This window comes from Aricia agestis, chromosome 8 (assembly GCF_905147365.1).
Source record: "Aricia agestis chromosome 8, ilAriAges1.1, whole genome shotgun sequence".
In the NCBI taxonomy this organism is placed as follows: domain Eukaryota; kingdom Metazoa; phylum Arthropoda; class Insecta; order Lepidoptera; family Lycaenidae; genus Aricia; species Aricia agestis.
Window position 1 is genome coordinate 16,816,898 of NC_056413.1, and position 23,548 is coordinate 16,840,445.

The 23,548-nt window shown below is 39.3% G+C and overlaps 2 protein-coding genes across 2 annotated transcripts in view; one reads left to right on the forward strand and one right to left on the reverse strand.

Annotated features, from left to right (window-relative positions):
* The first annotated feature begins 365 nt into the window (after positions 1-365).
* LOC121729964 (octopamine receptor-like) lies at positions 366-13,000 on the forward strand. The gene is made up of 10 exons (XM_042118729.1): positions 366-467; positions 925-1,152; positions 2,122-2,239; positions 2,870-3,019; positions 3,838-3,976; positions 4,943-4,980; positions 5,234-5,308; positions 6,428-6,531; positions 7,182-7,332; positions 12,893-13,000. Coding segments are annotated over exons 1-9 (1,002 nt in total). The 5' UTR covers positions 366-466; the 3' UTR covers positions 7,331-7,332; positions 12,893-13,000.
* Positions 12,201-23,548, reverse strand: part of LOC121729965 (prion-like-(Q/N-rich) domain-bearing protein 25) — a 31,595-nt gene continuing 20,247 nt past the window's right edge. The window contains exons 3-8 of the mRNA XM_042118730.1: positions 18,331-18,465; positions 16,927-17,064; positions 16,490-16,619; positions 15,822-15,958; positions 15,241-15,431; positions 12,201-13,072 (exon numbers count right to left, since the gene is read on the reverse strand). Coding sequence (XP_041974664.1) covers positions 12,905-13,072; positions 15,241-15,431; positions 15,822-15,958; positions 16,490-16,619; positions 16,927-17,064; positions 18,331-18,465 — 899 coding nt within the window. The 3' untranslated portion in view covers positions 12,201-12,904. The remainder of the gene's footprint in view (positions 13,073-15,240; positions 15,432-15,821; positions 15,959-16,489; positions 16,620-16,926; positions 17,065-18,330; positions 18,466-23,548) is intronic.

Below are 23,548 nucleotides of genomic sequence, written 5' to 3' on the forward strand. Positions count from 1 at the left end.
TAAAAACAAATTTTTACAAAATTTAAATTAAGTAAATTAAAATTCAAGAGGGCATATAATAATACGTAGGTACTTACACACTATAAGTGGCCCATTCACTATCCTGCATTGCAGTCCGCCGTGCAAGATAGTGAATGGTGTCGCAGGCCAGCATGGCGGCCGGCCTGCGACACCATTCACAATCCTGTATTTAAGCCGGCGGACGGCAAGGCGGCCTGCCGTGAATGGGCCCTTCAAGATAATGGTTGTTTCGCCATGTTTGTTTCACACTTTAAAGTCCTCCTGGCACATTTTATTATATTCTGTGCAAGTACCGTACCAAGTCAGCATGCACTGTCAATTTAATTTTAGAAATGGGGGTAGTTAAAAAACTTGTAACGTTCAAGTGAAAAACATTATAGATTTGTAATTCATTTGTGTATCAATAGACAAACAAGTGAAAAAGTGGAGTATTTTACAACTGAAAAGTAAGAATTTTAATTTTTTTCTAAATATAATTTCTACCTTTCCCTGGCTTTGCATTGCTATGGTCAATACAAGGTTTAAACTTTCAAGCAATTTAAAAATGGCCTTATGGGTGAAGCCAAACGAGCGTAATTTGTGAGTTGTGAGTCGCAGAATATCTGCCGAGTAAATATCTTTTCATACAAATCACGACTCACAAAATTACGCTCGTGTGAATTAAACCTGAGGACTTTTGTATGAAACTGAATGCAGCAGAATTTCGCCTTAATTGATCATCATTATTTCCATCGTGATTGCAAAGCCGTCGTCAATAAATAGGCCTACCTTTTTTTTATAATAGAATATCATATCAGTCATAGACGAATATTGTCAGACACGTTATTTGCTTAAAAACTACTTAGTTGCAATATCTTCTAATTATAATAAACTCATTCTTGAATAACTAAAGTACGAGAGTAGTGTGGTTGCAGCCGCGCGGCGGGGGTCTAGAATGGTGGGCGTCCGCGTTCGTGGTGACCACCATCCTCGTGGGTACGTTGCTAGGCAACGGGGGGGTGCTGCTGGGGCTGCGGGGGGGTCGGCGGGCGTACCACTACCCCCTGACGAGTCTGGTGGCGGCGGATATGCTGGTTGGCGTCGCCGTGCAGCCGCTCGCCGCTGCTACTGAACTGTTTGTGTTTAAATTGAGTGAGTATTATCCCTCATCAGTTTATATGCTTGTTTATGGGTACAACGAAGTTAAAAGGCTTTACCACAGTCATTACCTCCAGGCTGGGCAGAGGCGCCAAAATACCAACTGCTCCCTCTGTATCGTATCCAACGAAGGGCCGCTCGAATTGTTGACTGCCATAGTGTTTCAAACAGCTTGGACCCTTTGGAATTAGGCCGAGATGTAGCTTCACCCTACATCCTCTATCGGTTGTACGAGTAGGTATCACGTGGAGGGCTCTGAGGAATTGTTCGGAATCATACCACCTGCAAATTTTCGCCATCGTCCCACGCGAAAAATATACCATCCTCATCACCTTGATGAGTGGCAGTCTTCCACCGTGCGCTGCGTCACCGGCAGTATTTGCGGACCTATACGACCTTCCTTAAAGAAGAGAGCGTATTCCCTCTTAAAAGGCCGTACACGCACCTGCAGCTCTTCTGATGTTGCGAGTGTCCATGGGCGACGGTAGTTGCTTTCCATCAGGTGACCCGTTGGCTCGTTTGCCCTCTTATTTCATTAAAAAAAAAAGGCTCCAATATCTATGCTGTCTAAACGCAATCTGCGAATATAGTAATCGTTAGGTAGACAAAATTAAATCTAGGAATTAAGACTAACGATTTACGAGATGACGTCTTGGAGTTAAAAACTTTTACAGTCCAGGAAGTGCTATAACAGCAGGCGCGGTCGTAGCCTGAAATTGGGGGGGTCATGTCCCCTTCGGACCGCGCCTGTATAACAGTCGTAGATCAGTGGTGAAATGAACCTAAACAGTGTCATCTGTAAAAAGGTGAGCTCATTTGAAATCAGTGCAAAAGTGGACGCGTTTTAAATCATTTAATGGTTTTTAATTAAAGTAACTCGGAAACGATCGTTTGCTTTCCGATCGGACAGCATAACTCGAGAAATGTACCTAGAAGAAACTTAAAGTTACAACATTGTTTCAGACCGGTACATCTGTGGCTTCTGGAGCACTATGGACGTGCTGTGCTGCACGGCGTCCATCCTGTCGCTGTGCGCGCTGGCCTGGGAGCGCTGGTACGGCATCACCGCGCCGCTCGCCAGGTATTGACTGTTGCAGTTCAGTCCAATCCGTACTAATAATATAAATGCGAAAGAGTGTCTATCTGTCTGTCTTTTACCTATTCACGCCCAAACAGTTGAACCGATTTTGCTAAAATTTTGTATGAAGATTCCGCTTAGAATTACCTACCTACCTAGAATCCACTATTATCATGGAATTGGTTGGCCGCAGCGACCTGGCCGCGCGACCTGGTAGCCTAATGCGCGGGGGACCCTTAGAATTATAGGTAGGTAATTCTAAGGGTCCCCCGCGCATTAGGCTAGGCTAGGCTACCTACCCATACCTAAAAATGTAGGGTTCCCACACGATATAAGTAAACTAATTAATAACGCAACGGAGTTGCGGGCGTCATTATTAATCCATAATGTCTACCTGAAAAATAGATTGGACTTCGGCAATTCAAGAGATCTTTGCTATATTATGTAAAGTGCCGACGACTACCAATTACCTCTAGTGTGGACTGTGGACGAGAGTTAACGCAGACTGTTACGTAGTTTATATTATCCTGTGTGATGCAGACTAATAATGGATAAATATTTGATACAGTATCATACCTATTAATATGTCCAGGCGTAACTTGTTCCGTCTACTTCTATCTTACCATAATCCAGGTCGAAGCGCGCCCGGCGCAGCAAGTTTCTGGCGTACTGCGTGTGGCCGGCGTCGGCGCTGGTGGCGCTGCCCAATGCGCTGCTCACCCCCCCGCACCACTTCGACCCCGGGAAACTGGAGAAGGGCTGCCCCGTTAATGTTAATACTGGGTAAGATAATGTGCGTTTGGATCTTATCATAAGAACGAGGCAGAGACTGTAAATGAAAAGACATCTAAGAAGTAGGCATTTTAGCGTAGGAAACTGTTCGCCGTCCGGACGTGGGCTTATCCATCATCTTTGGGTTGTTATCTTTAATTAGAATACAACCAGCTGAACCGTCCAAGTTTTTTGGTCATATACTAGGTAGTAGGTACTGTGCATTAAGGTGCCACTTGTACACATTCTTGGTAAATAATAGTCCGAATCTTTTTTAAGTACAGTTTGGCCTTTGCTTCATTTTTTTAATTAGGCAGGCGTATTAAGCGGTAAGGTCATAGTAAAAGGAGGGGAAGTAAGTTATCTTGCTTGTATGTGTGCGCCATGGTATCAATGCGTCGCCACTCGCCAGTCGCCACGTACGGCACACAAAATCTCGGCGAGTTTTAGAGGCTGGTACCGCCGAGATTTTGTTGTGTGCCATACGTGGCGATGCATTGATACTATGGCGCACACATACAACTTACAAGCCGCGCGAGGCGCGCGGTGCCTTTGTATGAAGATAACTTACTTCCTTTTACTATGGTAAGGTTGCGTGTCCACCAGAGCTCAGCTAAACTAAGTACGTTGTGTGGAATGTGTTCGGTATTCCTATAACCCAATAGCCATTGTTGCCCTAAGCGAGGTGAGGCAAATTACAAATGATACGTTTCCATTGGTTAATTATCACAAACATAATTCTCGCAACGCAGCTTAGGTTAGGTCCAGTGGAAAAGTTCTACTCTTCTACTCGACATTGCCTACATTTCAACATCTACTCATATCCACAGCTACGTGTTCTTCAGCATCTCTCTATCGTTCTACCTACCAGCTGCATTGCTGGTGGTGATGTACGGGTGTATACTCCGCGCGCTCGCCGCACCCCCGCCCATCAGAGCGCATAGAGGAAGGTCGCCCGCTGTAAACACGGTGAGGGATTATATGCCTATAAAACAGCTTAATACGTTGGTCTGGGAAGTATCCCAGCTAGTAACCCGTGCTAGGTAGGTACCTACAGTAGTAGGTACCTACCTAGCACGGGTTACTAGCTATGAGAAATCAGATGATATATTAAGTAAATCGTTGGGAAAATTTTATTGATCGGAATAATTTGATTCATGGGCAGAGACTAGTTAGAGGCAGGATCACAGACATAGATCTTGATCTATGTGTGTGGGCAGGGTCTACTGTATTATTTATGTGGATTCTCCTAATTCTGGCATTAGTATACAGAACTGCTGGCTGGTCACAACTGACATTGGCTAATGGCTTAACATACATATATAACTTACCTAATAACGATTAACGTTAGTTCATCATCTTATCTACCTATGAATTTTCATAGAACTTACCATCGAGGAAATTGATTCGTAGGCAGTTGATATACTTACATACTTTGTTATACAGATTTGGTCGCATCATGTCAATTCAATGTTAATAATAATAATTGTGATCTGTCGGATGGATTTGACATCGCGCGACCAAACTACGTAGGTCCCCCATCTGTCTAGACAACTTTCTGATAGTACGTTTTATACGTGGGAGAGCCATGCTTTGGCACGAATAGGCCGGCTCGACCGGAGAAATACCACGTTCTCACAGAAAACCGGCGTGAAACAGCGCTTGCGCTGTGTTTCGCCGAGTGAGTGAGTTTACCGGAGGCCCAATTCCCTACCCTATTCCCTTCCCTACCCTCTCCCTACCCCTATTACCCCTTAAAAGGTCGACAACGCACCTGCAAGTGTCCATGGGCGACGGAAGTTGCTTTCCATCAGGTGACCCGTTTGCTCGTTTGCCCCCTTATTTCAGTAAAAAAAAAAAACTTCAGGCACCTATATAATATTAAGTAAGTAGTAATTAATGAGTATAAAAAACTTATTATAATTTTTTTTTCAGGCCAATCTAGTGGAAAGGAGTAATAGCAATGACACAGGGTAATTATTCCATAATTCAATTTTTTATCCTAAGGACCTGTTTCACCACTTCCTGATAAGGCTATCCACCACTTCACTTGACAGATGAAGGAGGTATGGAGAAACTGTCAAAAAAGGTGTAAATAGCCTATTCGGCACTATATCAGAAAGTGGTGAAACAGGCCTTTAAAGTTTCTCAACTGAGAATCCTAATTAGGATTTTGTTCGTGTTTTTCTAACAACTACCATTTATCTTTATTTATAACTTTTCCAGGAATTCCGAAGACATTAACATGAATGTTCTCGGTACCACTAACGGCGGTCCTGCAGCACAAAAATGCACTTCACAGTGAGTTATTAACTTACTATTATTAAATGTGTCACAAAATATATTTTATAACTAAGTAGGTAATTTTAACAAGTTAAATATTACAATCCTTTAAACTACTATAAAAAAGCTCAAACATGGCTTACACCAACTGAAAAAAACCTATCCCTTTTGTCTTATTACACTTCCATATAGGGTAGACTGGGTACGATTGTGACAATTTTGGTTTGGAGGGCAATAATTTTGTTAATTTTACACCTAGCTAGGAAAAATTTATCACAAACCATAGTTTATTTATTTGTCTATATAAAAATATTAATATATCGTGCTAAAATACGATGTATTAGTCATGGAATCAAATTTAAAAGAAGGAGGGAAATTGTCACAACCGACCACAACCCAAGGACGGTTGTGACGGTGGTTGGGGTCGGTAGTGACATCTACAAAAAATGTTCTAAGTATATGATTTTTATTTTAATAAAAGTGTAACATAAAATATCATAATCTTATTTTAAACAAATTCATCTAGCGTATCAAAACATAGTCTATTTCTAAACATATTTATCAACCAAAACAACGACATCCGATTCATTTGATGAATTTCTCCGTTCTCTGTAAATAAGTCCTACGTTTGACTTCTTCGTAAGTATTGTCGTATTGGCTGATAATATCCTGCACTCGTTTGGCCTCCTGCAAGCGTTTTTAGACATCTAAGAAAAATTATAGGATAAATGTATGTCACAACCGTACCCAACACAGAATTTTAATTATCAAACAAGCGCCACGAATCGGCTAAACGATTTACGTAAAAAATGATTACTTGTACTTTAGCTACTAATGATCAACTTATAACAAGAAAATAAACGACATAGGCTATTTGCATACAAAAAATAGTAAACATTGAAATAAATCAAGCAAGAGAACCTACTTTTGACTCTTAAAAAGCAATGAAGACCCCTGATAACATTATCGTCAAGTGCTGGCGGAAGCATTCAGACTTGCAAGACGCGTCTTTCTCTCTTAGCACTCGTCCCCATATTCCGTATAGTTTCGCTGTTATGACGACTGGCACAACCGTACCCAGTCTACCCTATTATTTCGATGACTTCAAATTAAATACTTATTAATTTTGTGTTTCAGCGAAGCTTTTATTCGCCGTCAGCGTCGCGCCACGCGGACTATCGTGATCCTCATGGCGCTGTTCTTGGTCTGCTGGACGCCGTATTTCATCATACTGCCCTTGGGTAAGTGCCAGCTCTGGATTTATGTAGAGGCAATATGGGCCATGTCCTACGGGCGGCTGCGTCCTATGGCGTCCTAGGATGGCGGCAGAGTTCGTACATAGGGGCGGCAAAATTAAAAAATATAGATCGTGCCCCGTGTATTATTTTTCTCTATGGATCGGGCCCTGGTAAGTGCTTTATTTCAAAAGTGCGATGATGGGTTTATCAAAATCGAGAGGAATACGTAACTGGTCATCCGTTTCAACTTTCAACGTGAACGGTGGCCGGTGAGATTATTTTGCTGGAGGCTGGATTTTTTTTTTCTTTTTTTGTTGATCGTAAAAGGTGCCATCTCTTGGTGGAATAGTTATAAAACTGACACTCACTTAAAATCTAATTAAACGGGTACACATTTCGGTTTGACAACAGTCCGTTCGCATCACTTTAGTAGTTTTTTTTAAATTATAAAATTAGGGGGCAATCTAGCAATCGGTCACCTGATGGTCGATGGGAAGCAACTATCGTCGCCCATGAACACTCGCAATATCTTACATCAGAAGAGTTGCCGGCCTTTTAAGAGTGAATACGCTCTGTTCTAGAATTGTGGTTCCTATTGTTTTCTTACTACTTCTCCAACTGTATTATTAGATGGCGCTATACTCTCTTTACAGACTCCCTGTGCCACTGCGTGAACCCCAGCACCTGGTTGTGGTGCACGTGGCTGGGCTACGCCAACTCCGCGCTCAACCCGCTCGTGTACGCCGCGGCCTTCCGAGGTGGTGGTAGACAACGGTCATCGACTATGTCTTCGTCGCGGTAGAGGTATGTTTTATAAATTATGCTTGTGGGTTGGGGCTATGTAGCCGTAGGTAGGGTCTGTCGTGTCAAGCAGCTGTCATAGTCACGAAATACCTTCCACGCACTGACCTCCATTGTACAAGTACGCTGGACTTATGATACCCACCTGCTTTTTGTGCGTATTTGAAGCGGAATCAGCGCCCCCAATGCGGGGGAAGAGAACTAAATCTGACGTAACCACAACCAATAACAACAGTAATTGTCATCACTAGTATTAGTCTTACTTTTTCCGCGGGTAGGTGTGCAAAAGTAAACATTGCGATTGTGATCTCTGCTTTTAATAATATATTAAATATACTTTACGTTTAATATAATTAACAAGTAATGAATAATTAGATTGCTCACCTTACCAGCTTATCTCCCACATAATAAGAATCAAACACAACACTCTCAATAATTCATAATTTTGCAAATAAAATTTGTACTTACAAGATGGATTCCATAAAAGAAACTTTGAATGATATGTCCGAAATGTTTTATAAAAAAATGTCTCAATTCGAGAAAAGTCTGCAGGAGAGCACATCAGTCACACAAACAAAAGATCCGGCCAAGATCCAGGAGGAATTTCTTGAGTTCAAAAAACTTGTTATATTTGCTTTGAATTCGCTCCAAAAACAAATGGATTCCTTGTCTATGCAGTGTGATAAAATGGAAATGTATGCCAGGAAAAAGATGCTGTTGGTTCATGGTGTGCCTGAAGAGGAAAAGGAAAACATTCCAGGTATAATGTCTAAATTTTTTAATGACCACATTGCAGGACAGGCTCTCTCCTCTGATTCTTTCACAAAATGCATACGGCTAGGCCGCTTCAAAAAGGACAAACCTAGGCCCATTCTCTTGAAATTTAAGAATACTGAGATAAGAAACAATATTTGGTTCTCCAAGACAAGTCTTAAGGGCACTAGTGTAAGCATTTCTGAGTTCTTGACAAAATATAGATATAGAACATTCCTTGAAGCTCGGCAGCGTTTTGGCATGACAAAGTGCTGGACCAAGGATGGTAACATTCATGTCTTAGCACCTAATGGCTCCCGCCACCGGGTGGTCCATGTAAAAGATCTGGATGGCATCGCAGGCGCTAAAGCTCCTCAGGGAACCAGCGACACGGCTTCAGCTCCAGCAATCCTCACGCGCTCAAAGAAGCATATTATCAAGAAGTAAGACTGCATGACCTAATTTTGTATAGACTAGTAAAATATCATTATGAATCTTTTTTCTGTAGTCTTGCTTGTGTACATACTTTCACACTTAATTTAAAGCTTAAGTTGCTTTCGCATAATATGCTGTGTAGCTGAAATAAATGGATGCCAATTGTTAATTACTTTTGAACCTTGATTTCGCAGGTAGATTAATAATTATTTAATTTAAAATCTGTAGCTGTTTCTCAAATTTAAAATCACCATCAACTTCTATATTTTATTATGACAATTGACATCGTAGCAAATCTATCAGCTGTCACTGTAGTCTTGACAGTTGGCTGACATATTTTTTTTTTTTTCTCCTTGCTTTTAGCTACAAAGATCCTGGCTGACATCTGTGTATAGCTATTTTCTTCTACTACTTCTTAGTTAATTTTTAGAAAACTCTGTAGAAGCTTAATATTTATATTAATTATTATATTATTGTAATTTTATATGTTCATTTATATATAAGTAATAGTATATTGTTTGTGTTGTGAAAGATTCTGCTGTGCTTTGATTTATCCTTGTCATAATTATTATGTTGTGAATAGTTTGGCTTAATATGCTTTATTTATGTAAAAGTATTATAGCTGGTAAGATTATGCCTTTGGTAATAAAGTAGTGCGTACTGCTTGAAATATTTTGATACTGCAATTACTTTTTCACATTGCTTTTTCACTGCTTATATTCATATACCGCTTATACTTAGTTTATTTTTATTTACTTATTTTTAAGTTTTTATTTTATAGTTATTGAATTGATTAATATTGTTGGTTAATGATTGAACCGGAAAGTGATGAGTTTGTCTCATGTTCCTCGTCAGACGAATATTTGAGTGATGATACTCTAAACATATCGCTAAGATCTGCATTAAGTACATGTTTAGATACCTCCTTGAAATGTTTCAATGCCATTCACATAAATGCACAAAGTATTCCTGCGCACTACCCCGAACTTCTTACTTCCTTTGAATCCACAAACGCGCATGCTATTCTGGTCTCCGAGTCATGGTTAAAACCTTGTTTACAATCTACAAGTTACTCTTTACCAGGTTTTACACTTATCAGAAATGATCGTGTTGGTAGGGGCGGCGGTGGCGTTGCCATTTATCTCAAATCTAATATTCCTTTTCGTGTAATTAGTGCGTCGCCGCAGCCTGTGCCAGTCGATACGGCTGAACATTTATTTATAGAGGTTGAACTACGTAAGTACACGTAAGACTCGTGCAAAACTTAGGCTAAAGTTCAATCCCTCCGCTGCAAACATTGAAAGATACAAGAATTTACGTAACCAGTGTAACAGATTATGTAGAGACGCACAAAGACGACATATTCATTCATCTGTCGAGAATGGGGACGCCAGTAAGGTCTGGAAATTTTTGAATTCGATGGGAGTTGGTAAAAAACGAGAGAATTGTCCATTAAAAGCTAACGATGTTAATAATCTGATCACTCACTTTACCACCAATTCTTGCTACTATGATAATACCGTGAAGCTTAAAACTCTACAGAGCCTATCTCTAAACCTACCTACTCTCATAAACGAACAGTTTGTTTTCAGCGAATTTAAAGTCCATGATGTAAAGACCGCTGTGTTGTCCATTGCCTCAAATGCTGTCGGTGATGATTCTGTTAGCCGGAATATGATTCTTCCCATCCTTGAAATTATTCTTCCTATTATCACACATATTTTCAATCATTCTATTTATAGCGAAGTATTTCCCTCCAAATGGAAGGACGCGGTAATAATACCTATCCCCAAAAAATCTAATCCTAGCAACTATTCAGATTATCGACCAATATCTATTTTACCTTTCCTCTCTAAAGTTTTTGAAAAATTAGTTTACCGCCAACTTAATGCATATATTAATGATAATTGCCTACTTAATAAATATCAATCTGGGTTTCGGAGAAGTCATAGCACGGTAACGGCACTAACTAAAATAACTGATGACATAAGACTGGCGATGGACAACAAGAAAATTACTATTTTAGTTTTATTAGATTTTTCAAATGCCTTTAACTGTGTAGATTTTGATGTCCTACTTCAGCTACTGGCCGTTTTTCTAAATTTATCCCCATCTGTTTTAAACTGGTTATCCAGTTACCTTAAAGGACGTCGGCAAAGAATCAAAGTTGATGAACTACTTTCTGACTGGGCTTACACTTCTGCTGGCGTCCCCCAAGGCGGTGTGCTGTCCCCTCTACTTTTCTGTTTATTCATAAATACGATTAGCAAAAACATATCATCATTTTATCACATGTACGCTGATGATTTTCAAATTTATGTACACTCTTGCATTGAAAATTTGGCAACCGCAATTGCGCAATTAAATGAAGACCTGTCACACATTTGGGATTGGGCAAGTAATCACGGTCTACAGCTGAATCTTAATAAAACCCAAGCCATTATGATTGGTAGCCAGGGCATGTTACGTAGACTTGATCAATCTGATGTCCCTAATGTCGTGATGAATAACACAAAGATAAGTTACTCTAACACGGTTAAGAATCTGGGTGTCTTTTTCGACAAAACTTTGTCTTGGTCATGTCAAATTGATTCCGTTTGTAAAAAAGTTTTTGCGGCTTCTGCGTCCCTAAAACGTCTTAAGAATCTCCTACCTATACCAACTAAGGTTATGCTTGCTCAGACTTTATTGCTTTCAATTTTGGATTATGCTGACGTAAGTTACATAAATTTGACCGAAGACCAGCTAAATAGGCTGGAACGTATTCAAAACTTTTGCATACGTTTCATTTTTGGACTACGAAAATATGACCATGTCTCGGAGTTCAGAACTAAATTGAAGTGGCTCCCGATCCGTTACCGTAGGAATACTCATGTGCTGCACTTATTGTACAATGTACTTTTTGACCCTATGGCTCCACCCTACCTAAAGGAGATATTTACATTCTCATCTGAGGACGAGAATACTCGTCTAGCTTACAAACTAGATGTACCCACTCAAAAGACCAAATACTATGGTAATTCTTTTGCGTCCGTTGCCGTACGACTATGGAACTCATTACCCAATACTGTAAGAAAAGCGCCATCTCTTAGCATTTTCAAAAGACTACTCAAAGAATTCTACCTGACCGACAATATCAGTCAACAATCTGTGTAAATTATTATTTTAAGCTTTGTTTACTTGTTTGTCCACCCTAATTGTTATTTTCTAGATGTGATGCTCTCTGAAACGTTTTGATGGTTGCCTGGAAGACATCGCTTTTAGCGATAAGGCCGCCAAAATTGTACTTATATGTAACTGATGTGTATGTTATAACTGTATATATTCGTGGTGTACAATAAAGATTATTATTATTATTATTATTATTAGTTCCCAGTACTCTCACTACTGCTATCAGCGCCAATATGGCGACTTTCAAACGTCATTTTTACGTCAGATTTAGTTCTCTTCCCCCGCATTGGGGGCGCTTATTCCGCTTCAAATAGGCACAAAAAATAGCTGTCATTTCGAAGGGTATCATACTTTAAGCGTCTCGGGCTTATTAAGAAAACTTAAATGTTTCCAAGTTTATCGTCTGTGGTTTTGGTATTTTTTGGCTTAAATTAATTACTTCCATATTTGTTTCAGCCCATTGTTCAATGCTTATATTCTAACAATTAAAAAAAAAATAAAGAACACTCCAATACTGAAATAAATACTCTTTTATTTACAGATTTGCTTGAACATCTCTTTGGCATAATCTACCCAACATTGTAATATCATTGCACTAAAAATACTGTCTCAATACATCATGTCCATAAATTATTTTACAAACAACAACAAAGGGAATATTATTTACAATAATTAGACTTTGAAACTACAACAATTATTTAACAATATTACAGCGAAAATTAGTGAAGTAACAGATTTTAAAACTTATTTTAAACTCTTATATAGTTCGACATTTAAGTACATCTGATATCTTAAACATAAATAAAACTTAAAATTATAGATTCATAATATTTTACGATGGTAACAATATTCTAAAGACTGGAATTGTGACGGAAATAAGGCCTAAGTTACAATCTTGATCTTCTCAACTTTACCTCTAAAAGGTCTACTCTCATTAGAGAATTTCGACAGTTGAGACATCAAAAATGTACGGGACTGACATAGCGTTTACATTTTTTAGCGCTGGTCTTATACGTCTATGACAAAATGATCTCATTAATAAGGCTCAACTCACACTGGGGCAGTGTCGAAGCGACCCGTGACACCTTTTGCCAAAGCATATTCATCTCCGTTGTTCAATAGAGCCGAATATGCGCTTTGACTTTGCCCCAGTTTGAGTTGAGCCTAACTCTGAGGTAAAATCAATTTATATTTTTTGCTGCAGATCGGTCAACTGTCAAACGTAATTGAGCGACAAGATGGCGGCGGCGCACAAAATGGCGGCGACGACAGCGGGCCGGGCCGTGGAGGCGCCGCCGAAGTCCCGGGCGTCGGGCGCGCAGGTCTTGCAGGTGCAGCGCCCCGACAGACAGTATCCTGGCTCGTCCTCCTCTGATACGCATTCCTGGGACAAGAATATTGAGGTTACATTTTGTTTGTTTCAGTGTCAGATTTACATTGTTACTAAATGCAAATTGTCTAAGCATCCTCGCCTTATGATTGGTTCATAAGGCCTGAATACTTTGGCCCAACTCACACAATGCATATTCGAAGCTACGCGACGCGTCATATTTTTCCGCCTACAGCATTTGTAAGTAGATAATAGAACAATAGAGATTTAAATATTATTATGCTTTAGGCGGAACAATATGACTTATCGCGTCGCTTCGATTCTGCGCCAGTGTCAGTTGAGCGGCTTGAGCCTAAGCATTCAGGCCTTACATTATGAACCAATCATAGGGTCTGGATGCTTAGACAGTTTGCAATCAGTATTAATTAAAATATAACACAGATCTGACTCGTCTGAGATTCTAGAACCTCCGCTAGCTGAGGCGGACTTCGTAAGCTGGGGACTCAATTAGCAGTGGAGCATGTAATCTACAGGATCTAAAAAAATTAAGTGATAATACTTTAGGATGTGTACGTATTCCTTGTAGAGAGTCCACTGTGAAAGTAGCAGCGCTGAAAGACCATAACTTTTTTCATTTTTGTATGGGGAAACTCGTGACGCTCGGGCCCTTGCCCATACAAAAGTGAAAAAAAAATCCTCTTTCAGAGCTGCAACTTTCACAGTGAACTCTCTACAAGGAACACGTACACACCCTAAAGTATTATTACTTATTTTTGTTATACACTGTATAAGATAAGGTATCAAGTGAGTAGGTACGTAAGCACGAGCTCATACATAGGACCTGATTACACCTACCGAGACGTGCTCTCGGCCAATAAACTTGGCTGTGTCACGCCCGCCACTCTCCTCTGTAGGTGTAATCAGGCCCTTACACAACCCACGTGTTGGTAAGAATAAGAATAAGAATACATTTATTTTGTCAACACACAACATACACAAAACAGAAGAAAAAATAATAATAAAGAGAAAAGCCCTAAGCTACATTTGTATATATTATGTGATGTCAAAATTGGCCCCAGCTCAGCTATACGCAGCAAGCAAGCCCGCTGCACTGGTATTCTGCAAGGGCCAAAGAGTGACTCCACCACATACCTAATAGACAGGGTAAACAACACTTATGACTAAGTACAATATCTGAACAATATCTGATAAGTTACATGCTACAAAACAATGGTACAATATCTGATAAGTTACATGCTACAAAATGAGTACCCAGTTTTACATTTGTGCGTCCGCGGCGGTTTCCACCTCAGGTAGCGAAGGCCAGAGCCCCTAGCCAAGACGACTTCTTTATCGCTTCTTTATAGAATCGCCGATCAATCATGGAATTGACGTAAAGTCGAATGTCTACTCTATTTCATCGAACGCTTATGTCAATTCCATACATTTTGATCGGCTATTGTATAAAGAAGAGATAAAGAAAACGTCTTGGTTAAAGGGCTTGATCTCTGACGTGTCAGATGATGATATTAAAATTTAAGACATGAGACACTATAGACTATAAAATACTATTTTTTAATGTAGGAGACTTAAAAATGTATTTAAAGATGTTACAATAAAATTTGACAATGATAATATGGACTTTTTTCTTTATAATCCCTTTGTACACAAAAAAAAAAACCAAAAAGCGTTGCCTAATCAATAATAGATACAAGGTGACAGGCGACATAGAAGGCAGCCTCCGGACCCTTTGCCGAAAAGCGTCGAGTCGCCACAAAGGCTAGACCGCACTAGGCGGCACTACGCTGCATCGGAGCGACGCGGCTCTTCACAGACAAATCTTGTTTGTATGGAAATACAGGGTCTAAGAAAACAAAGTGATATTACTTCAGGAAGTGTAAAAAAGTAACACTAAAAGAGCAACTTTTGTTTAAATTTTTGTATAACCAAATTCAGGGCGTATTGGCCAATATCTCATAGAAATATAGAAGTCAAAAGTAATTCTTAGGGCGCTGTTATTTTGACAGTCAACTTACATAATTTATGAGACACACCCAGTATTATGACTTCGTTTTGTTGCACTCTAAACAACTTAGAGTCCATCCACATATTATGTATTTTATGTAACAAGCAATATTATGTGAGACATAATATTAAAAACGATGACGTAATATATTGTGGATGGCCCCTTACTTAATATAAACTAAATTTATAGTATATACCTCGTCTCGTTTACACTCCTGTCCCGGTCGTTTGCGCCGCCAGCACCGGTCGCCGACGACGCGCGCGTCGTACGAGCACGCACAAGCCCCGCCCAGACAGAGCGCCGCGCCGGGGGAGGGCGCGTCCGCCACGCCCGCCAGCGCCTCGCACTGCACGTCGTACTGACACGGCTCGTCTAGGGCTTTGGCCGCTGAAATAAATAATATTTTAAATGAGTTTAATATATCGATTGCACAGGCAAAGGACCTCGTTAACAAGTGTGCGAGTAAATAAGCAGCGATGAGCTGGACGAAATCATAAGTAACCTGCAACCGCACTTTACCCAAGAGGAATGCATAGTCCTCCTAGCTAATTTATAGTGATGTTATTCCTCAACTTGTGCTCGAACACCTGGCTCTACTCTACAGCTGCACCCAGGTCCCATGGTGATTCTCATTTGATTTGAGTTCTAAAACTTACCTAGCAGTCATTAGTCATAGCGCGGCATGTGCTTATCGCCCATCAGTCGCACGAATAAACTTTTGAAACTACAATCATTGTGAATCAGGCTCCAGGTCTACAGGTCTCCAGCTGTACTCACACTCGACGCAGGCGTTGATGTCCTGCAGCGCGACCCAGCTGTCCCGGCAGCGGCAGGTGCCCCGGCACTCCAGCCCGGCGCCCGCGCACTGCAGCTCGTCCTCGCACGCCTCGCCCAGGACCGCGTCTCGAACACACCTGGAAAACGTATCATACATTTTAAAATCTCTACTATATGCAGGGACTAGTAAAGACGTCTACATCGAATATGACTTGAACACGCCATGCCAAGATTTAAAACAAATCTCTTGGTACCAAGTTGAAACATTCATACCTCAACATAATATTGTTTCTTCTTCCCTTAATTATTATGTCGTCCGTATAACCCAGCCTTTCCCAAAGTGGGCGATAACGCCCCCTTGTGGGCGCTGAAGATCTGAAGGGGGCGGTGTGGGAGCCAGAAAAAAAATGGGGGCGTTGTGTAGAGGCGTGGGGGGTTATTTCATCAGGATGCATTTTAAATTGAAACAATGGGGGCGCTAAAGTATAATTTATTCATAAAGACAAAATGTAGACAAAATAAGTTTGGGAATCACTGGTATAACCAATGGAAGTAGCAACAACAGCTTTTACTCTTGAGACTTTTAAATGATTTGTAATCAACAAAAGGAGATAACTTACACATTTGTATCTGGATAAAGATCTGAATAATGATAATGTTCTGCATACCTTGTGCCATTATCCCTCGGGCTGAACTGCAACTGGCATGTGCAGTATCCACGCACACAGTACGCCTGCCGCTCTGTGTCCGTATCACCCAGGTAGCAGTTCTGGTCCACCACACATCGGTCACCGATCACTGAAATTGATAAGTAAATAAAATTGTATTTCAGAAGAAAAGATTGTGGCTTTTTACTCTCTTAAACCTTGGCTAACATTCAACAACAACATCACTACTTATAGCTAGTATAGACTTTAGTAGTGAATTTGTCTAAGCCTTTCTACAGTAATATAATTGTAATATACAAACTATATCAGAAGATCAATTTCACAGTAGCATAAACCATAAAAATAATATATTATCAGTCATAACTCATAACACATAGTTATTATTTTATCATTGTGCATGCTGCATTTTTGTGATAAACAAACGAATTTAATCTTACCAGCGGTCTCATAACAGCGGTCAGTTTCCAGGTGAGCGCTGGCTGCGCACGCACATGCACCGTTCACACACTCCGAATGCACACCCATGGTGGAGTGGCACTGGATGTGCTGCACGCATTCCTCGCCGTTGCGGGCCTCTGAAAAAGAGTAGATTTTCTTGTTAGTAAATAACAACATGTGAGTATGCTTGAAAGATAATAAGCATTGTGGCTCATAAATAATATTTGTTAATAATATTGCGACTTCCTTTAATTACTGTAGGTAGTTTTAGAAAAAATATTATGAGAAGATTAGGCTCCTGCTACCATGTTTATATTACTGTGTAGAAGGTATCTAAATATACACATTTTTATTTTTATACTTACACAGTAACTATACAGGGTGCAATTAAACCTACCTGCCAATTTTTTTTTCCAGGGCTTATGAAACATTAGGAGAGTCCATTTAACCAAAAAGATAAATGGGTGTTATATATATTTTTAAGAGGATTCCACACCGCCGTTTTTCCATACAAACGTTGTCCCCTGTTTCCTCCCTGGATAATGCCGGTAGAGTTATGATTTTTTTCCTGAATATCTATGGCCACTATTAGCATGTCCCTATGTTTTCTTTTTTTTCATAATTTTATTAATAAAAAAGATAAGAACGTCCAAAAACCCAAAAAAATGGCCAGATTTTCCTCTGTGTTCAAACACCTAGAAAACAAAACTGGCTAAAATATACAAAAAAATTAAACATAGGAACACAGCTCAAGCCTTGCTTTAATTCTTAATGAAAAAGTACTGAAATCGGTTAAGTTTTGGAGAAGGAATCAGCGGACAACGAATCGAAGATTTTCTGTTCTTTTATTAGAACTTTTGTCGTGTTGTCTTTATCGCGCTCTGCGGTGGGAGACTTGAGATTGGTGAGACAGCAATACATTTTCAAATACCTATTTTCAATTTGTCTCGCCCCTGGTGTATCCTCTTAATGACATATTTTATCCCATTTAAAATCGTTGCAGAACGGTCACTCGCGGCGTGGGGAATGAGCGGGGGTGACACGAGGGGAGGCGCGCGCGCGGGGGCACGTCACACGCGGGCGCCGCGTCGTGTCCATTGATTGTAATGTTTTTTAAGATAACTTTCGGAAGCTATTTCTCAACATTTTAGTACTGAGTGATTATAAAAGAAAAAATACATGTATTTTTATTTTTAACAAGGATCAATATATCAAAATTTGGCAGGAAGGTTCAATTGCACCCTGTATAAAAGGACTGATCACACATTGTTTTTCGTAGATATCTGGCTAATATGGCTCCAGCTGCGAATTGCGATAGATACGATGAGTACATCAGTACTAATTAATTTCCTTCAGTCTAAAAATATAAAGTATTTGAATTTGACTCTAGCCTCAGCACTTACCTTTCAAACATCCTTTGTGCGTGCTATTGACGGCGGCGTACACGAAGCCGTCTTTGCACACACAGTAGCTGCTCTGACGACAGAAGGCGTTGTCGGGACACTCCAAGTCCGACTTGCACACGTTGCCCGTTCGTCCTGAACATGAGGGTAATCCGAAATTAATTCAAAATCCATTGGACAATGATTCTACTTGTAACATTTTACTTGTGTAAGTGGTATTTTAGTCACATTTTACCACGTATTTAAATTACATATTTTTCTATATTTTTTTTTTATTAAAGGAATAAAAAAACAGAGAGTTTCAGTTAAGAGTCAACCCACACGTACCACAACCACACGACAACCACACCACGTCGTCGGGCGTATATTTCGTACTGTAAATGAACTGGACCATTCACACGTACCACATTTTGCAGTCGTTGTCGACCACTTGTGTGATACCGACCACATCGCAACCACAGTCCACAACGTTGCGTCGCGCGTCGATGCAATGACAGTGCGCGCACACCGCCCGCCCGCGTTCTTCCCCCCTCCGTTTCATTGACTTTCGTACGTAACCACATCGCATCCACGTCGGTATTTTGTCGCCACCACAACGCAACTACAAAAAGCTGCAGCGACACCATTCACACGTCCACTGCTCGACGACATTTTGTCGTTGCGATGTGGTGTGGTTGTGGTACGTGTGGGTTGGCCCTTATGTTGAACATTTTTTTCACAAATTTTTTTATTCGGCCAACCGTCAAGTCAAAGTCAAATTCAAAATCAACGTACTCTGTAAAAATTGAGCGCCGTCCACTGACCTCCATACGGAGCCAACGGAGGTCAGTGGCGCCGTCCATTGGTTTTCCTAATGGCCTTATAATTTTTTTTTAGAAAATCTATTTAATATACAGCGCCACCTAGTGTTGGTGCACAAAGTGCTAGCAGAGTTTGATAACTAGAAAAAATTGGTCCGTCGTTCTAGTAAAATGAGAAACGCGTTTAGCTAGAAACCGATACGATATAATAGTAGGTCGCACCCACCCATATTTAGCCAAATAGCGGATGTCAACTACCGCTGCTTATTGCAAATAATATTACTTCATGTCCTTAAAATTATTGCAAAATTGGAGCAATGACAGTCTTTAATACAATTTGTCCCGAATTAGGCATTAATTTTGCGTTCTTTGTTTCTATCACAAGAGTCTTAGTTAATAATTAAATCCGTGTCCATTATCTAAATTTTTAACACCGTCATTGTACTTAATTTGTTATATTATTATTATTTTATAAGTTGAGTTAAATCTCAGTAAAATCTAGTTTAAGCCGGCAACGGCGCTTAGGTTTATTTACAGAGATGAGATAACAAGAGCGATAATAGGAAATTAATAATTATACGAAACATACGAAAAGACTGATAAAAGTACAAACAATATTGAACAAAATACTTATATTAGCTACTAAGCATTCCACGCGGCTTGGCCCGCGTAAATTACATATTTTACAGACAAATTAGTCCACAAAAAATAGTCTATGATCCTTCACGTGGTCTACTTCTTATCTGTGCCAAATAACAGATAAATTGCTCCAGTAGTTAATAAGCCGTTTCAAATAATGCCCCCCGGTTTTTCCACATTTTCCTCTATTACTTCGCTCCTATTAGTCTTAACGTGATAAAATATAGCCTATAGCCTTCCTCGACAAATGGGCTATCTAACACTGTAAGAATTTTTCAAATCGGACCAGTAGTTCCTGAGATTAGCGCGTTCAAACAAACAAACTCTTCCGCTTGTATAGAAGAGTTATTTCGTGACTATGACTAACTTTTGATCAATATTGTAATGAATGTAATTATTATCACGAACGACAAAGTTAACATCGAGATGGCACTGCGCGTGTGACAATTTGCCAGAATTTTAAGGTCAGTTAAAATTGAACTTTATAGACTACCGAAATTCGGAAACCTAACTTTTGTTGCTGCCTGCTGAATCAAATATGCTAATGATTGCTCCGAACCAGGTAGTTACAAATTACAATCAATTATTGTCGCAGTGATAAGGCAGACATACACAAACATGCGTGTTATACAGTATACACACAGTTTGCTCATTTTATGGATGTGTATACAATTTATCTATTTCAAGGTGATCTTATGTTTCGTAAATTTAAGAACCTAGTCTAGGGATCATTATAGAGATACTTACAAAAATTTTTAAGTCTATACCTTTGTCCTTCATTATCATTCATTACTAAAATATTTACTCCACGCTCACGGTATGCCACTGTTAAGTGACATTTTCAAATTTGGACATTAACAAGGGTTAGTGAAAACGTTTTAGAGGCGTCCTGTGTTTTTCATTCTAAAGCAGTGTTTTCAATCTGTTTATGACATGACCCTAGTCTAACCCGCGAGTACTACGACCCACAGATTGAAAAGCACTGACAGTTGTAAAGTAATTTAAAGTTTTTTAATACGAAGATCAGGGGTTCACAAACTGTGCGCCGCGGCGCCCTGGTGCGCCGTGGATTGCAAGAGGGGCGCCGTGAGTCGACCTTATCCGAAACCACAAATAAAAAAATAAAATTATAATATTAATTAAAAGAAGCAGGTAGATGATTAAATATTTGTTTATTATTATTTACCTGCATAACCTAAGTGTAATCATTAAAGGTGTTTATTTATGTAGCTTTTTCTAATAGCTAGGTAGAGTAGGGCGCCGTCGCGCCGTGACAAAACATTGACGTGCAAATGCGCCGCGCCGCAGGCTGAAAAAGTTTGGGAACTCCTGACTTAGATAATATTTATCGGCGCATTTAATATTCCAATAAATGATGCGCCAAATGCAACATTTTCATTTAGTATCTAGTTTTTTTTTTTTTTTTTTTTTTTATTATTAAATACTCTTGTCCCTGATTTTTATTCGAGGGATTTATGTTCTGAATACAATTTATACTGTCCTATGTCTATACACTTATCTCCTATTTCTATTTTGTGTTCTGTTAATACTATTTACTCCTTTTATTATTTTAACACAATATAGCAAAAATTCTTCCCTATTTTTCTTATCTTTTACTATTTCCTTTATGCTATCAACATTAATTTCTAGTCCTATTTTCATCTCCAGATCATATTTTGGCCTCGAGTATATTGGGCATTCTGTTAGAAGATGTGGTACATCTTCTATTTTACTAGGGTTTTTAGTATCTAGTTAAACGGTTTTACTTTTAACTGTCATATTATTTTTAAAGTAATTAAACGTGTTGAACTCGCTGTTTCGAGTCGTGTGAAGACATTAACCGTGTAAAACGTTATCGCCAGAATTCAGGGCAGGCACTTGGCCTACTGAGAAGTACTTCACTAGCATTACGATGTATTTTTACAACCAACTTGTAAAGGTACTCTGTAGTCTGTATAATATGAATCAAAGTATTTTACAATTCGAGTTTGGTATCCTTCGTGTTCAAGTCGAAGTGATAATAAAACTAAGTACTAATTTCTAAAGGGTCTCTAACTCTGTATGTAGGTAATTATATGTGCCTTATATAGAATTGACTGTGAAAGTAGCAGCGCTGAAAGATCAGCTTTTTTAAAACTTTTGTATTTGAGAATTCATGACGCTGAGGCGCTTGCCCATTCAAATCACAAAAAATACACACCCTAAAATATAATCACTTAGTTTTGTTACATTCTGTATATAAGTAATACTTTATGTACTTATTCCAAAAGCTACTTCACAAGCTACTACCTTAATACTTGATATACTCGGTTTTTCATATTCAAAACGAATAGAAGTATAGTCATAAGTCAGTATGCTAACGCCTCCGTGGTCTAGTGGTATAGAGCGCGGCTGTTGACTCGGAGGTCGTGGGTTCGATTCCCACGTTGGAAACATTATTTCCAAGTTTGGTTAGGACAATGCAGGTGATCACCTGATTGTCTGACAAGTAAGATGATCCATGCGTCGGATGGGCAAGTAAATAGTCGGTCCTGCGCCTGATCTCTCGCCAGTCGTGTCGGTCTTCCGTCCCACTGGGTTATGCGAGTAAAGGAATAGAGAGTGCTCTTGTGTACTGCGCACACACTTGGGCATTATAAAATTACTCCTGCATAGCTGGCCTGGTTTCAATGAAACCGGCCACCGTCACCGAAACCGGTGTGGGAGCTATTATTATTATTATGCTCACTTCACAAGCTAAAAATTACTTGATATTTATCCTTACAAGACACTTAAGTGAATCCGACGGCCAACAAATTGATTTCACACTTAAACGACAAATTAGTTACGACTACCGTGGCAATTTGTGAACGCTATATTGTAAATTGTAATTATTCTCATTTCTCAGATGTTTAATTTTCTACCGTTTACTGTATCTGCAATTCTGCAGGGTAATCTTTTCTCTACATCTGTCGTTACACTTTTGTTTATCATAATCCACAATAAAATTATAAATATATGTAATTGATTGTACCGTTGGTTCTTGGTGGAAATGCATGTTGAACACTAATAAAACAATATTTGCGTGCACTTTTTCAATATAGTGGAAAAAGTGCACGCAAATATTGTTTTATTAGTGATAAAATTATAAATGCGAAAATGTGTCTGTCTGACTGTTAGCTCTACACTAAAACCGCTGAACCGATTTTGCTGAAATTTGGTATGGAGATACTTAAGTCCCGGAAAAGGACTTAGTTTAAAACAAAGACAGAGATCATTAAAAACTTTGTAATAAGTAGTCTGTAGTTTGATTTTCCTCAACAAAAAATATTACGCATTGAACGCCGAAGAAGCGTGTGAACCGAAACTATAGAGCATAGATGAAAGCGAAACCTTGATTCCAGACATAATATAATGTTTGAGATATAAATTATAATACATTATTAAAATATAACATAGAAAATATAGAAAGCAGACGATTTATTTTGCGTACAATTGAAATACAACCTATCTGAGGCGGTGATGTGGAATACACTACAAATTGTGTAAGAAAAGGCTTTGTTAAATTGTAACCTACGATTATACCAGCAATGCATAATAAAATATGTACCGTACTAAGTAACAAAATATACAAGAAGGAATATTTATCATGAATATTTACTACTTACATCATCGTTAAAACAAAAAAAAACTAATATTATTTGATGGAAAACTGCTAGTGAAATCTCAATTCCACTAACTTAATTCCACAAAGTCAGCTGACATTTAGATTCAGAGTCTGCATATTTTCATATTGATCT

What these genes read in the sequence shown, in the direction of transcription:
- LOC121729964 (XM_042118729.1), top strand. An exon ending in CCCGTTAATGTTAATACTGG is followed by an intron (nt 3,020 to 3,837) that starts GTAAGATAATGT and finishes TCATATCCACAG; the next exon opens with CTACGTGTTCTTCAGCATCT. An exon ending in GGTCGCCCGCTGTAAACACG is followed by an intron (nt 3,977 to 4,942) that starts GTGAGGGATTAT and finishes TTTTTTTTTCAG; the next exon opens with GCCAATCTAGTGGAAAGGAG.